This window comes from Ornithorhynchus anatinus, chromosome 21 (genome assembly GCF_004115215.2).
Source record: "Ornithorhynchus anatinus isolate Pmale09 chromosome 21, mOrnAna1.pri.v4, whole genome shotgun sequence".
NCBI lineage: Eukaryota > Metazoa > Chordata > Mammalia > Monotremata > Ornithorhynchidae > Ornithorhynchus > Ornithorhynchus anatinus.
The window spans coordinates 21,294,630-21,309,796 of record NC_041748.1 but is presented as its reverse complement, the minus strand read 5'-3'; the positions used below and the strand labels follow the sequence as shown (position 1 = coordinate 21,309,796).

General features: G+C 51.7%; 1 protein-coding gene across 3 annotated transcripts in view; it reads right to left on the bottom strand.

Annotated features, from left to right (window-relative positions):
- The window catches only part of GIT2 (GIT ArfGAP 2), a 59,965-nt gene extending 48,952 nt beyond the window's left edge, over nucleotides 1-11,013 (bottom strand). For 2 of the 3 annotated variants that reach the window (XM_029048915.1, XM_029048914.1), the window contains exons 1-3: nucleotides 10,892-11,012; nucleotides 2,478-2,611; nucleotides 1,012-1,124 (exon numbers count right to left, since the gene is read on the bottom strand). In XM_029048915.1, the coding sequence (XP_028904748.1) occupies nucleotides 1,012-1,124; nucleotides 2,478-2,611; nucleotides 10,892-10,943 (299 nt within the window). In that variant the 5' untranslated portion in view covers nucleotides 10,944-11,012. Of the gene's footprint in view, nucleotides 1-1,011; nucleotides 1,125-2,477; nucleotides 2,612-10,891 lie in introns of all 3 variants that reach the window. The other variant, XM_029048913.1, reaches the window with a different exon arrangement.
- Between the last annotated feature and the right edge of the window lie 4,154 nt (nucleotides 11,014-15,167).

The following is a 15,167-nucleotide window of genomic DNA, read 5'->3' as shown; positions in this document are numbered from 1 at the left end:
GAGAATGGATCGGGGAGTTGAGGGCGAAGCCAGGGAAGGTCTCTTGAAGGAGAGTTAGGGTTTGAAGGTGGTCTGTCATATATGGAGGAGGAGGGAGTTCCAGGCCAGAGGGAGGAAGCGTGGACAAGGGGCCGGCGGTCAGGTGGATGAGACGACTGAGGCACGGTCAGCTGAAGTGGGATTTCAGCCCTGAGGAGACAGTCACCAGTGGAGAAGCAGCGTGGCCTAGAGGGCAGAACTTGGGCCTGGGAGTCAGAAGTTTCTGGGTTCTCATCCCGACTCCACCACTTGTCTGCCGTGTGACCCCGGGCAGGTCACGTCGCTTCTCTGGGCCTCAGTTCCCTCGTCTGTAAAATGAGGATTCAGACCGGGAGCCCCATGTGGGACGGGGACTGTGTCCAACCTGATTAGCCTGTATCTACCCCAGTGCTTAGTTCAGTGCCTGGCACATAATAAGCGCTTAACAGATACCGTTAAAAAACTAAAAAGAGTTCAGCCAAAGCTTTCCCGGTGCAAAGGGAAGGGGTAATTTCCACTCGGTCAGTTCCACCAGCACCCTTACATAGTGTAATAATAATTGTGATAATCGTTAAGCGCTTACTGTGTGCCAAGCACTGTACTAATTGCTGGGGTGAATACAAGTAAGTCAGGTTAGACACAGTCCCTGTCCAATGTGGGGCTCACAGTCTCAATCCCCATTTTACGGATGAGGTAACGGAGGCCCAGAGAAGGTCATACGGCAGACAAGTAAGTGGCTCGGCCGGGATTAGAACCCATGACCTTCTGACTCTCAGGCCCGAGCTCTCTCCACTAAGTCACGCTGCTTCTCCGTGCCTCTAGTCTACTTCATAGCAGATTTAAAGCCTCCACCCTGTTTCTGCCCTTGTCACTGGGGGTGGGAGGGTGAGAGACGGGTGAAGGGAAGTAGGGGGTCAACGCTAACTGATCGGCTTTGATGGATACCAACAGCTCCAAGGGAAAAAAAACAAAACACTGAAACATGGCACTTACTGTACTTTATCCTGTGGACTGGCTTTTCGCCTTCCGCTCAAAACAGAGGCTGGGTCGAGCAAAGAATGTTCCCATATAGAGTTAGCACCATTATTATACAGCGTTTCAACCATCTAAAACCAAAGTTTATATAACACACTTTAAAGTATCGAACAACAACAGGTCATTGGACTGTTCGCTCCCCGAGGCCAGGGTTCGTGGCTTTTCCTCCTTCTGTCACTCCCCCGAGTGCTTAGTTTAGTGAGTGTTCCTCAATGCTACTGATCCCGGGCGGGGCGGCCCGAAAATCCATTTTTAAATCCGGAGGCCCTCCTTCGGAAACTGCCTTCTGACGCTCTTGGATCCAAGTCCCGATCGTCTTCCGGGGGGTAATTTAGAGTTTGGAAAAGAGAAGCCGGTCTTCAATTCTGAGACTCACAGATTCGTCTGACAACTTTGCTCTACGTTCTCAGATTGACTCTTGGGAGACCGAGGAGCAAAAGTAAACCACCTCCCTATCTCCAGATTCAATGGAGAAGCAGAGCGAAAAGTCGGTTTCATCTTTTGACTTTTATGGAGACTATCGGTCTCTCAGAGTATAAAGTTAGGCTGGAGCTTCAGATGCGGGGAGAATTAAGTAGCTCACGCTGCCCTCACAAAAGGGGCTCGAATCAAACGCGCACCCGCTTAATCTGGGGCGACGTTTATTTTACAGAGCGGGTCAAGGCGAAATACCCAGCCCCAGTGAAAGAGTTTAGGGGAAAAGCTGAGCCAGAAAACAACTATATTCATTCTGGTTAAGTTATATAATTGGAGAGCTTTTCGTGATCGTCTAACTCAACCCAGACGCAGATGATCTTCCCAACATTTTTGACAAAAGGTGAGATGGAGAACCAAGTTCCAAAAAATAGCCCTCTCCAGTGCTTTCTCTTTAAAAGATACAGCTCTAACAATCATTAATCTCGCTCATCCTCTACACTGTAAACTCCTTGTGGGTGGGGAATGTGTCGGTTTATTGTTACGAGCATTTAGTACAGTGCTCTGCACACAGTAAGCGCTTAATAAATAGGACTGAATGAATCTTTTAGCACCTCTAAACCATTATATCCAGACAAACCTTACTAAACACTTCACAAGGCGGGAGCGTCCTACCGATCACAAGCCCCTTATGGGCAGGGATCAGATTCATTCATTCACTCGTATTTATTGAGCATTTACAGGTGTGCAGAGCACTGTACTAAGCGCTTGGCAAGGACAATGATCACATCTACCCACTCACCCGTCCTCTACTCTCCCAAGTGCTTAGTCCAGTGCTCCGCAGGCAAAAAGCGCTCGGTGGAATATTGTATTTATACTGTCCTCTCCCAAGCGCTCTGCCCACGGTAGGCGCTCAGTAAATACGACTGACTGACCGAATGCGTTGAGCTCCCGGAGTTCTAAGGCCCCGGGGCGCCTTGCGTGGGCGGAGGTCGGGGAAATGGTTTTACCTGGAGCAGCGTCGCTGGCCACGGCGTGTTTTTAAGATGCCGCACTTGGGAGATGTGCCGACCCAGACTCCGATGAACGCTGCAGCATTCATCGCAGATCAGGATCCCCCTGTTAATAGACGCCCACGTGGGATCTGGAGGGAAAACGAAGAGCGGGTCGTGAGGGGGACTTTGTGGGCCCACCTCCTCCAGGAGGCCTTCCCTGACTAAGCCCTCCTTTCCTCTTCTCTCACCTCCCTTCTGCGACGCCCCGACTTGCTCCCTTTCTTCATCCCCTCCTTCCGCAGGACGTGTGTCCATATCTGTCACCGAATGATTTCTATTCATGTCTGTCTCCCCGTCTAGATTGTAAACTGGCTGTGGGAGGGGAGTGTGTCCGTTTATTGTTGGATTGTGCTCTCCCGAGCGCTTGGTACAGTGCTCTGCACACAGCAAGCGCTCAGTAAATACAATTGACTGATGAGGCTTTAACAGGCTGGAATGAGGGTTGTTCCACAGTCTAGGCGGCCTCCTCTTCTCCTTTTACAGTTTTTGTGTGTTTTTTTTAATATGGTATTTGGGTGTTTCAGAATACAACACTACCCCTGGGGTGGGGTGAGGTGATTCGAAACGGTGCTGGCCCTTTAGGAGCCTTTTGGCAACCTCTTTCCGTTGCTGGTCTCCGGGCTCATTCTGCCACGGGGGCCCCAGAGAAGCGATTCAGTCTGCAGCCTCCCTAGATTTCCTTTTTTTTTAATTTAATGGTATCTGGGTGGGTGAGAAGACAGTACCGCTCTCGGGATGGGCTGAGGTGAGTTGAAACGGTGCTGGTCCCATAAGAGCATTTTGACGACGTCTTTCCGCTCCTGGTCTCTGGAGCCCAGAGGAGCGACTTCTGTTGCGCTGTCCTGTCCCAAGCACTCAGCCCAGTGTTCTGCACGTAGCACTCAGGAGATACCATCGATTGACTGATTCAGCTTGCAGCACCTCCGGGTTTGGGGGAGTCTTTTAGTGGCCTTTACCAATCTCTTACTATGTGCCAGGCACCATACTAAGCGCTGGGGCAGATACAAGCTAATCGGGTTGGACACGGTCCCTGTCCCACATGGGGCTCCCAGTCTTCATGCCCATTTTCCAGAGGAGGGAACTGAGGCCCAGAGAACTGCTGTGACTTGTCCAAGGTCACAGAGCGGACGAGCGGCAGAGTCGGGATTAGAACCCAGGCCCGGACTCTTCCCACCAGGCCACGCCGCTTCTCCGGCTCACTGGAATCTGGCCCCAACCCCTCCCTTCTTCTAGAATCTCCCATCTCCGCGGGCCTCCACGACATCTTCACCGGGAATTCTCTCCAACACCGCAAACTCAAGACAGCTCACAATTAGAATAAGTGTGGTATTTGTTAAAAACGCTTGCCGCGGGTCAAGCGCTCCATTCAGATCAGCTGCGGTTCCGGTCCCTCACGGGGCTAGCGATCTGACGGACAGGTAGGATGGGTAGCGAATCCCCATTTTGTACGTGAGGAAACTGAGGCCCACAAGTCACGGGACTTGCCCGAGTCACCCAGCGGACGAGTGGCGGGGCCCGGATTAGAACCCGGGTCCTCGGACTCCCAGGCCCGGGCTCTTTCCGATGGGCCACGCTGCTTCCTTTGCCAGAAGCCAGCACCTTGGGGATTAGCCTCTGCTCCTTGTTCTCCAACCAGGCTCACACCCCAGAGCGTAGGCCTGGGAGTCAGAAGGACCTGGGTTCTGGTCCCGGCTCTGCCGCTCGTCTGCTGTATGACCTTGGGTAAGTCACTTCCCTTCCTCCGTACCTCAGTTCCCTCATCTGGAAAACAGGTATTACGACAGCGAGCCCCACGTGGGACATGGGCGGTGTCCAACCTGATTAGCTGGTATCTACCCCAGTCCTTAGAACAGTGCCTGGTACATAGTAAGCGCTTAACAAATACCATAGAAAAATATCATCCAACTGAGCCTGCTTGCTACCTCCTGTCAGCTTTTCCTCCGTAGCGTTAGCCAGGTCGGCCACCTCCTCTCCACCCGGCTTCCCGCCGGGTTCCAGCTATATCGCTCTAGGCCCTGAGCTCGCTGTGGGCAGGGAATGTGTCTGTTGTTATATTTTACACTCCAAGCGTTTAGTACGGTGCTCGGCACCCAGTAAGCGCGCAATAAATACGTCGGACTGATCCTGCCGACTTGCCCCACCGCCTCCCCGGCCTTCTACTTCAGCTTCTATGTTCTATGATCATTTTTGTGAAGCACCGTTCTGCGCGTTCCGTAAAATCTCCCGTGGTCACTTGTCCCTCTCGGGATCAGGGCCCTCCCTCTTTAGACTTTCGCTCTCTTAGTCAAGGCCATGGGTTCTAATCCCGGCTCAGCCACTCGTCTGCAATTCTTCGCTTCTCTGGGCCTCGGTCACCTCATCTGTAAAATGGGGATTCGGCACCTGTTCTCCCTCTGCCTGGGGTTGTGAGCCCCACGTGGGACCCGATGAACGGTTCTGGGACCCCCTTCTAATTCTCCGTCTACACCCACTCCCTTGGAGAACTCACTCGTTCCCTTGGCTTCAATTACCACCCCAGTGCGGATGATTCCCAAATCCGCATCTCTAGCCCTGAACTCTTTCCTTTTCTGCAGTCCTGCATTTCCTCCTGCCTTCGGGACGTCCCTTGCCCCGCCGACCCTTCAAACTTAACATATCCAAAACAGAGCTCCTTAGCTTCCCAACCAAACCCTGTCCTTTCCCTGGCGTTATTCTCGACTCACCTCCTTGTTCAGCCCACATACTCAATCGTATTCAATCCTTTCGACCGACAACATCGCTAAAACCTACCCTTTCCTCTCCACCCAAACTATCTGAATTTAAGCACTTATCACACTTAACACTGTACTAAGCGATACAAGACCATCGGGGCCCACTTGGGGCTCCCGGTCTAAGCAGAAGAAAGAACAGGTACTAAATTCCCATTTTGCAGACTAAGGAACTGAGGCCCAGAGAAGTGAAGTGACTCACTGAGAGTCACACAGCAGGTAAGTAGCGGAGTCAGAATTAGAACCCAGGTCCTCTGACTCCCAGGCCCATGCTCGTTCCATGAGGCCACGCTGCTGCTATACTTGTATATGTATAAATACATAAATTTGTGTGTGTATTTATGAGTGTGTTCTGAGGATGAAAGTTTCAACCCCTGAGTGCTAAGAGCGGTCGTGGCGCTGATGCGGCTCGGAGTGCTGGGAATTAATCAAGAGCCACTGAAAGATGACGGCCCCAGAGAAGCAGCTTGGCCCAGAAGAAAGAACCCGGGCCTGGGAGTCGAAGGACCTGGGTTCTAATCCCGGCCCCGCCGCCTGTGTGACTTGGACAAGTCACTTTGCTTCTCTGTGCCTCGGTCTCCCCCTCTGTAAAACGGGGATTACAACCCTGTTCTCCTTTCTCCTCAAACTGGGAACCCTGTGTGGATAAGGAACTGTGTCCGACCTGATTATCTGGTAGCGTGCCTAGCACATAGCGAGAGCTTAGTAAACGCCACAGTTATGGCATGCTCAAGTTAAAAAGCCCATCAAAATGGCCATTTTCTCTTAACAGATTTGTACCGGAAACCTAAGGTGAGGAACCAGGGCAAAAATTAAAAACAACCAACAACAAGAAAAGATTTCTTTCTACTCTGTACTACATCCCCCTAGGATATCAGAGAAGCAGCGTGGCTCAGTAGAAAGAGCCCGGGCTTGGGAGTCAGAGGTCGTGGATTTGAATCCCGCTCTGCCACTTGGCAGCTGTGTGACTGTGGGCAAGTCACTTAACTTCTCTGTGCCTCAGTTCCCTCATCTGTAAAATGGGGATTAACTGTGAGCCTCACGTGGGACAACCTGATGACCCTGTATCTACCCCAGCGCTTAGAACAGTGATCTGCACATAGTAAGCACTTAAATACCAACATTATTATCGGCCCTTTGCGGTCTACTATCACTTGAAATGGAGCTTAGATTTGAAACACCAACCAACGGACAATTCACATACTTAAAAGAAGAGGGTAGAAAAGCCACTGAACTTAGTTCTCAAAGGACTGGGATGGACTCTTTCGACGCAAACACAGGATTCATCGTTCTTTGACAACACAGAGCAGATTGTGAGCAAGCTGATTACAATCTGGACTAGAAGACGTCCAAGTAACTGGTGGAGAGTTCCTTTTTTATATTTTTTTAGAGCTATAAACAAACCACGCAATCTCCACCTACTTTCGCTTAACAGGTTTTTGCTTTTGTTTCTGTTTTTTAAAGCCAGCAGTGGGCTACTGTGCTTGCTAAAATCAAAGCGACGCCTTCCGCCGATTATCAGACTCTGGATCTGTGTGCCCGTAATCGATAGCCACGGTCCAAGATTACACGCGTGCCCGGAACCGTTTCATTACTGCTCTGCGGAAAAGCCGGGACGTGGAATCAGAAACGAAAAATTCCTGTTCCACCAGTCCACACGGCACGCTTCAAAGCTGTCAGATAATCGCAAAACAGGAAGGAAGTGACTCAGGCCTGATAGATTAGGCATTTAAAACTACCATCGTGCTGGAGAAGAAAAATAAAATGAAAAGAAAAAACCAACCATGTTCCTTGGGCCAAAAAAAACAACCCAAAAACCAAAACAGAACATCTTTTGAGAAGTAATTGTTCTTTGTTCTTTGCGAAGTAATTATTTCGAGAAGTAATAACACCAGTATAAAAAAGAGGAAGTTTCTGAGCGGGGGCTATACGTCGGAGTTCATGGCACAAGAAACTAGAGCCAATCACAAGAGAAGGAAGGCAAAGAAAAGGAAGCTTTCTGAAAGGGCAATAGAATGGAAAGAGTATAGGTATTTCAGTAAACAACACTTCTCGCACCACGCCCCGAATGAGTTTATTTAGCAATAGTCCCAGCTCTGCCTCTTGTCTGCTGGGTGACCTTGGGGCCGGTCGCTTGGCTTCTCTGTGACCGTTCCCTTATCTGTTAAATGGGGAAGAAGACCCACGTGGGACGGGGACTGTGTCCGACCCCATTAGCTTGGATCTACCCGATGCTTAGAACAGTGTCTGGCATATGGTAAGCGTTTAACAAATGACATAAAAAAAATCCCCCCGGAAACAGTGACTTTCCGTGGTCCTGTGAAAACGAGGAAGAGACTGGCCAAGGCACTGATGAATTCTACCTGAGACAGGTGATTTCTGGTCTGGTGTGGGGGGGGGAGGCAGGTAGGGGGAAGAGTGGCGGGAGGCGGGGCCTTCTCTCCCTGATCTACCCGGCAACGGATCTGGACCAATCAGTGACTGCCACGTAGGCCCCAGGTGCGACCCCCTTAAAGCCGATAAAAGGCGGTGGCTTTGAATCATGAGGAAGCACTAGGCCGCAGGAGCAGAGGAGGAGCATTTAGGAAAGAGGCAGGAGCAGAGAAGAAGCATTCGGCAAAGAAGCACGGAGGGGAGCGGGAGCGCAGCCCTGGAAAGCCGCAGCAGTTGGAAGCAGAAAGAAGGAGCGGGGGGAGAATGGCTCCCTTGACCAGCAGGCTGGTAATAATGCTAATTATGGTATTTGTTAAGCACTTACTATTTGCTGAGCACTGTTCTAAGCACTGGGGTGAATACAGCGTGATCAGATTGTCCCGCGAGGGCCTCACCCTTTTTAATCCCCATTTTTACAGATGAGGTCACTGAGACCCAAAGAAGTGAAGTGACTTGCCCAAGGTGACACAGCAGATAAGTGGCAGAGCAGGGATTAGAACCCATGACTCTGACTCCCGAGCCCGGGCTCTTTCCACTGAGCCGTGCTGCTCCCCTATTTGTTAAGCACTTAATAATAATGTTGGTATTTGTTAAGCGCTTACTATGTGCAGAGCACTGTTCTAAGCGCTGGGGTAGATCCAGGGTCATCGGGTTGTCCCACGTGAGGCTCACAGTTAATCCCCATTTTACAGATGAGGGAACTGAGGCACAGAGAAGTGAAGTGACTCACCCACAGTCACACAGCTGACAAGTGGCAGAGCAGGGAGTCGAACACATGACCTCTGACTCCGAAGCCCGGGCTCTTTCCGCCGAGCCATCCTGCTTCCACTTACTATGTGCTGAGCACTGTTCTAAGCACTGGGGTGGATACAGGGTAATCAGATTGTTCCACCATTTTTAATCCCCATTTTTACAAATGAGGTAACTGAGGCCCAGTGAAGTGACTTGTTCAAGGTCACACAGCAGACAAGTGGCGGAATAGGGATTAGAACCCACGACCTCTGACTCCCGAGCCCACGTTCTTTCCACTAAACCACACTGACCCTTGGGGTGAGCGAGCGTGTGTATGGAAGTCACTCCCTTGCACCTTGGTAAAGTTAAATAAAAAGCCTTCCACAGTAACCTTGGCGGTCGGTGGTGTGGTTTGACTATACTCCGTGTCACCAGGCAGCGTGGTTTAGTGGAAGGAGCACGGGCTTGGGAGTCGGAGGTTGTGGGTTCTAATCCCCGCTCCGTCACTTGTCCGCCGTGCGTCTTCGGTCAAGTCACTTCGCTTCTCTGGGCCTCAGTTACCTCATTTGTAAAACGGGGATTAAGACTGAGCCCCAAGTGGGACAATCTGATAATGTCTTATCTATCCCGGTGCCCGTAGTAAGCGCTTAATGAATACCATTCTATTGGTACTGAGGCTCCCCCAATCCAGGAAGTTCCTCGTTGGTATTAGCTGGGGCTTGAGACAGGAAAAAAAGGTCGCATCGGCCTTAAGAACTGCCATCTTTATTTTCAAAAAAGACGGATTGTCCTGTAGAGCCACTGAAATGATCATCTAAGGCTTTGAATTTACTTTCATTTCAAATTGCCTTCCAAACTTCCAACAAAACACAAATTAAGTTGTAGCAAACAGTAGGATTTCACCAGAATCTTTATTCCGAAAAAGCGACAGTGTGACGGCCTTTACCCAAAGCTTTGCCTAGGGCCTGGGCTGCAATAAGTACTTTGCCCCAACTACAAAAGCCAATTTTGGCCTTTTTCATCTTCTCTTATGCGTGGAATGTTTATTTTCCACAGATGTGCTACTAAATGTCAGAAATGATGAAATAAATGATTCCACAAAAGATGTCCTAGTGGAAAGAGCCCAGGCCTGGGAATCAGAAGATCATGGATTCTAATCCTGGCTCACCACGAGTCTGCTGTGTGGCCTTGCGCAAGTCACGTCACTTCTCTGTGCCTCAGTTCCTTTACCTACAAAATGGAGATTAAGACTGAGACACCCATGCGGGACAGGGACTGCGTCCAACCCGACTGGCTTGTATCTATAATAAGATGCTAATAATAAGATACTATTATCAGAGATCCTGGGTTCTAATCCCAGCTCCGCCACTTGTCTGCTGCCGGACCTGGGGCGAGTCACTTCACTGGGCCTCAGTTCCCTCATTTGTAAAATGGGGATTAAGGCTGTGAGCTCCATGTGGGACAGGGGCTAAATCCAACCTGATTGGTGTGAATCTACCCCAGTGCTTAGTTCAGTGCCTGGCACATAGCAAGCGTTTTAACCATAAAAAAGCTGTAAATGCCTAATTTCGGAGACCACACTGCAAGTGTTAGAGTAATGATGGTGGTTAAGGGCTTAATACGGACCGAGCACTGTTCTAAGCGCCGGCACTGTCGGAAAACTAGATCTGAGCCCCCTACACTTCATCCCTTGCGGAGCAAAGCAGCTGGGTCTAGCGTCTAGAGGCTGGGCCTCGGGCCCTGGGTTCTAATCCCGACTCGGCCACTTGTCTGCTGTGGAAAGGCGGCCGGCTTGGGAGGCAGGGTATGCGGATTGGAATCTTAGCTCGGCCAACTGCCTGCTGTGGGGGCCTCAGTCTCCTCATCTATGCAATGGGGGCAGATCCTTGTTCTTAGAGGGTGGGGGAGGGACTGTGCAGGGGGAGATGGCACTGTAAGCAGCCCGGCCCCTGTCATTAGTATCGATTATTAGAAGAGGCATAAGGGTTTAGTGGGTAGAGCCTGGGGCGCGGGTGTCAGGAGGCTCTGGGTTCTAATTCCGGCTCCGCCCCATCTGCCGTGCGACCTTGGTCCAGTCCCTTCCCTGTGCCTCAGTTGGCTCACCTGTCAAAGGGGGGTCTGGCAGCGGTCCCCGGGGGGGGGGGGGGCCGGGCCCCCCTTGCCCTGGATGGGGATGAAGACCGTCAGCCCCACGGGGACAACCTGCTGGCCCTCTGCCTCCCCCGGCGCTTGGCACATAGTGCGCGCTTAACACGCCCCCAGCCTCCTCATCAGCATTCATTCAATAGCATTTACTGAGCGCTTACTAGGCGCAGAGCACCGCACTAAGCGCTTGGAAGGGGCAAATGGGTAACAGCCGGGCAGGATCTCCCCGCAGCGCTGGGGGGAGGCCGGTGACCAGTGATGGGGGGGTTAGGCGGGGTCAGAGGTCAGGGGTCGGGGCGCGGCCGGACTCACCCTGGCCGCTGCAGTCGGCGCAGACCTGGCTGCTCCGCAGACGCTTCGACATGGTGACCGCGTCCCAATCCCGGGATGGGGATGGGATCGGCGGGGCGCTTCCGCTCTAACGGATGGCGGAGGGAGGGCCGGCCGGGCGGGCGGGCGGGCGGGCGCGGCGCCTTCCTCCTCTTCCCCCGCCTCCCCCTCCCCGCCTCCCCTCCCAGCCCGGCAGCGGCCGCAACGCGCAGGCGCGGGGCTGGCGGCCCGCCCCCCTCCCGCCCGCGGCCAATGGGAAGGGGCCGCCCCTCGCCCGCGGCCAATAGGGAAGGCCTCCCGCCCGCCCCTCGGCGGCGGCCAATGGGAAAGGGGCGTCCGCGCTCCCGCCCATGGCCGGCGGCCAATGGGAAGGGGCGGCCGGCCGCCCGGGCGGGCGCCATCTTGAGTGAGGGCAGCGAGGCCCTGCCCAGCCCTTTCCCGGCCCTCCACCCGCCCCCCCCCCCCGCCCGTCTATCGGGCAATAGTGAGGCGTTTCTTCAGCGCTCACTGCGCCCCAAACACTGTACTGAGCGCCGGCATTAATAATAATAATAATAATAATAATGTTAGTATTGGTTAAGCGCTTACTATGTGCAGAGCACTGTTCTAAGCGCTGGGGGAGATAGAGGGGAATGAGGCTGTCCCACGTGAGGCTCACAGGCTTCATCCCCATTTTACGGATGAGGTCACTGAGGCCCAGAGAAGTGAAGCGCCTTGCCCACAGTCACACAGCTGACAAGGGGCAGAGTCGGGATTCGAACCCATGACCTCTGGCTCCCCAGCCCGGGCTCTTTCCACCGAGCCACGCTGCTTCTCGACTTTTCTTTCATTAATGGCTTGGTGGAAGAAGCCCGGGCTGGGGAGTCAGAGGTCGTGGGTTCTAATCCTGCCTCTGCCACTTGTCAGCAGGGTGACTTTGGGCAAGTCACTTCACTTCTCTCAGCCTCAGCTCCCTCATCTGGAAAATGGGGATGAAGACTACAGGCCCCACATGGGACAACCTGATCCCCTTCTATTCCCCCCCCCCCCCAGCACTTAAATAAGGCTTTGCACATAGTAAGCGCTTAACAAATACCATTGTTATTTATTATTATTCAGTCGTATTTATTGAGCGCTGACTATGTGCAGAGCACTGTGCCAAACGCTTGGAATGGGCAATTTGGCAACAGAGAGAGACCATCCCTGCTCAATGATGGACTCACAGTCTAATTAGGGGAGACAGACGGACAAAAACAAGACAACATAAATAGGATCATAGATATAGACATATCATTAATCAAATAGTCATAAATAATAGAAATATGCACAAGTGTTGTAGGGAGGGGAGAGAAGCAGCGTGGCTCAGGGGAAAGAGCATGGGCTGGGGAGTCAGAGGTCCCGGGTTCTAATCCCGGCTCCGCCACTTATCAGCTGGGTGACTTTGGGCAAGGCACTTCACTTCTCCGGGCCTCAGTGAACTCATCTGTCAAATGGGCCGTAAGACGGTGAGCCCCACGTGGGACCACCTGATCACCTTGCATCTACCCCAACACTTAGAACAGTGCTGGGCACATAGTAAGCGCTTAACAAATACCAACATTATTATAAGAGCAGAGGGAGGGAGTAGGGGGATTGGGGAGGGGCAGAGGGGGAGAGCCTGATTGGGCAGACGTAGTCCCTCTTAGTGCTCACAGTCAAAGATGGGGAGGGGAGAGGTCAGGTCTTGAACACCCATTCTACAGAGAAGGAAACTGAGGCCCAGAGAAATTCACTCATTCAATCGTACTGAGCGCTTACTGTGTGCAGAGCACTGTACTAAGCGCTTGGAATGTACAGTTCAGCAACAGATAAAGACAATCCCTGCCCAACAACGGGTTCACAGTCTAAAAGGGAGAGACGGATCGCAAAACAAGTGAAATGACTGGCCCAGGCTCACACAGCAGGCCAGTGGCAGAGTCAGGATTAGAAGCCCGTCATTGGGCAGGGATTGTCTCTAGCTGTCGCCGAATTGTCCATTCCAAGCGCTTAGTACAGTGCTCTGCACGTAGTAAGCCCTCGATAAATACTACTGAGTGAAAGCCAGGTCATCTGACTCCCAGGCCCGTGTTCTTTCCGCTAGGCCACACCGTGCCCAGTCGTGTCGCCTTTTATTGTAGCATTTATAACCACAAGAGGTGATTTGTTACTCCGAAGCAGTGGAGCCTACTGGTCTCCTGCGTGGCCTTGGATTCATTCATTCCTGCATTCGATCAATCATATCTATTGAGTGCTTACTGTGTGCAGAGCACTAAGTGCTTGGGAAGTGCAATTCAGTAATAGAGACAATCCCGGCCCACACCAGGTTTACAGTCCAGAAGTGGGGAGACAGACAACAAAACAAGTAAATGGGTATCAATATAAATACATAGAATTATAGATATATGGGCTTCAGTTAATTCATCTGTAAAATCGGGGATTAAATACCTGTTCTCCCTCCCCTTTCGAAAGAGAGCTCTAGATGGGACAGAGACCGTGTCCGACGACGCCAGCATTTTAGCGCAGTGCTTGGCACAAGGCACAGAACCATCGTCAATATTTTTATTATGATTATGGACTTCACAGTGTGTATGAAGGGTAGAAAGACCAGAAGAGATGAGATGCCCTAAATCTCTGATCGCTTGCAATCTCAAGGCAAGACAAAGATCGTCTAAAAAAGGATATTAAGGTGAGAAGAAAAGGAGGAGCTGGCCTCTCTGTTATTTAACATTGGGCCATAAATATTAAACACTTTCATAGTGCCGAGCACTGTACTATATGTTGGGGTAGATATAAAATCATATTTGACACGGCCCTGTTATTTTTTTTAAATGGTATTTGTTGGGTGCTGACTCTGTGCTAGGCACTGTACTAAGCGTTGGGGTAGATATAAGGAATAAAGAATGAATACAATCTTTATAGGCTCACAGTCTTAATCCCCATTTAAAAGGTAATTGAGGTACAGAGAAGTTAAACCTTTCTGAAGGCACATCTCCTCTAAAGAGGCCTTCCCTAACTAAGACCTCATTTCTTCTTCTCTCTCTTTTCCCTGTCACCCTTGCACGCAGATTTGCACCCTTTACTCACCTGAAGAAGCAGCATTGTATAGTGGATAGAGCAGAGGCCTGGGAGTCAGAATAATAATAATAATGTTGGTATTTGGTAAGCGCTTACTATGTGCAGAGCACCGTTGTAAGTGCTGGGGGAGATACATCTGTAAAATGGGGATTAACTGTGAGCCTCACGTGGGACATCCTGATTACCCTGTATCTACCCCAGCGCTTAGAACAGTGCTCTGCACATAGTAAGCGCTTAACAAATACCAACATTATTATTACAGGGTAATCAGATTGTCCCACGTGAGGCTCACAGTCTTCATCCCTGTTTTACAGATAAAGTAACTGAGGCACAGAGAAGTAAAGTGACTTGCCCCACAGTCACCCAGCTGACAGGTGGCAGAGCTGGGATTCGAACCCATGACCTCTGACTCCAAAGCCCAGGCTCTTTCCACTGCGCCACGCTGCTTCTGTGATATGAAGAGCAGCGTGGCCTAGAGGCTAGAGCACAGGCCTGGGAGTCAGTCAGCAGGCCCTGTGTTCTAATCCGGTCAGCAGGACCTGTGTTCTAATCCTGCCTCTTGGAGGACCTTGAGTGGGTCGCTTCTGGGCCTCTGTTACCTCAAATACCATCATTAGCATCTGAAAATTGAGGATTAAGACTGTGAACCCCCCTTGGGACGGGGGTTGTGTCCACGGTGACAACCTCCTCTCTGCCCCAGCGCTGAGCACGGTGCCTAGCACAAAGTAAACACTTCGGTGCCGTGAAAAAGGCAAAAAAAAAAGCAAACCCTCAGCCTCCCATTTCCTCCTGTCACCAAGATCCCGTCAGGCCCCAAACGGAGTCTTCTAATGAGGGGTTGGATTTTTTTTTTTTTTTTCTTCACCTTTCTTTCGAAAGGGGTCGGGGCTGGGGCGGCTCCCCCAGTAAATAAATAAATAAACGGGCGGATTCCGCCCGTCTTCAAAATGGATTTCCAATCGCTCGCCCGTGAGGAGCCCGTCGCCCTCACCCAAAATGGCCGCCATCGAGTCATTAAAGGGCGGCCTCAGGGAGCCTCACGGAGTTTCGCCCCCTTCCCCTCCCCCCCCCGACTCCCGGCCAATGGGAGCGCCTGAATCCTGGACCGTACCATTCCGCCAGAGGGGGGGACGTGGCGTCCAAGGCGGGAAAGGAGCCGGGGATTTTTCCAAGCGCGCGCATCCTA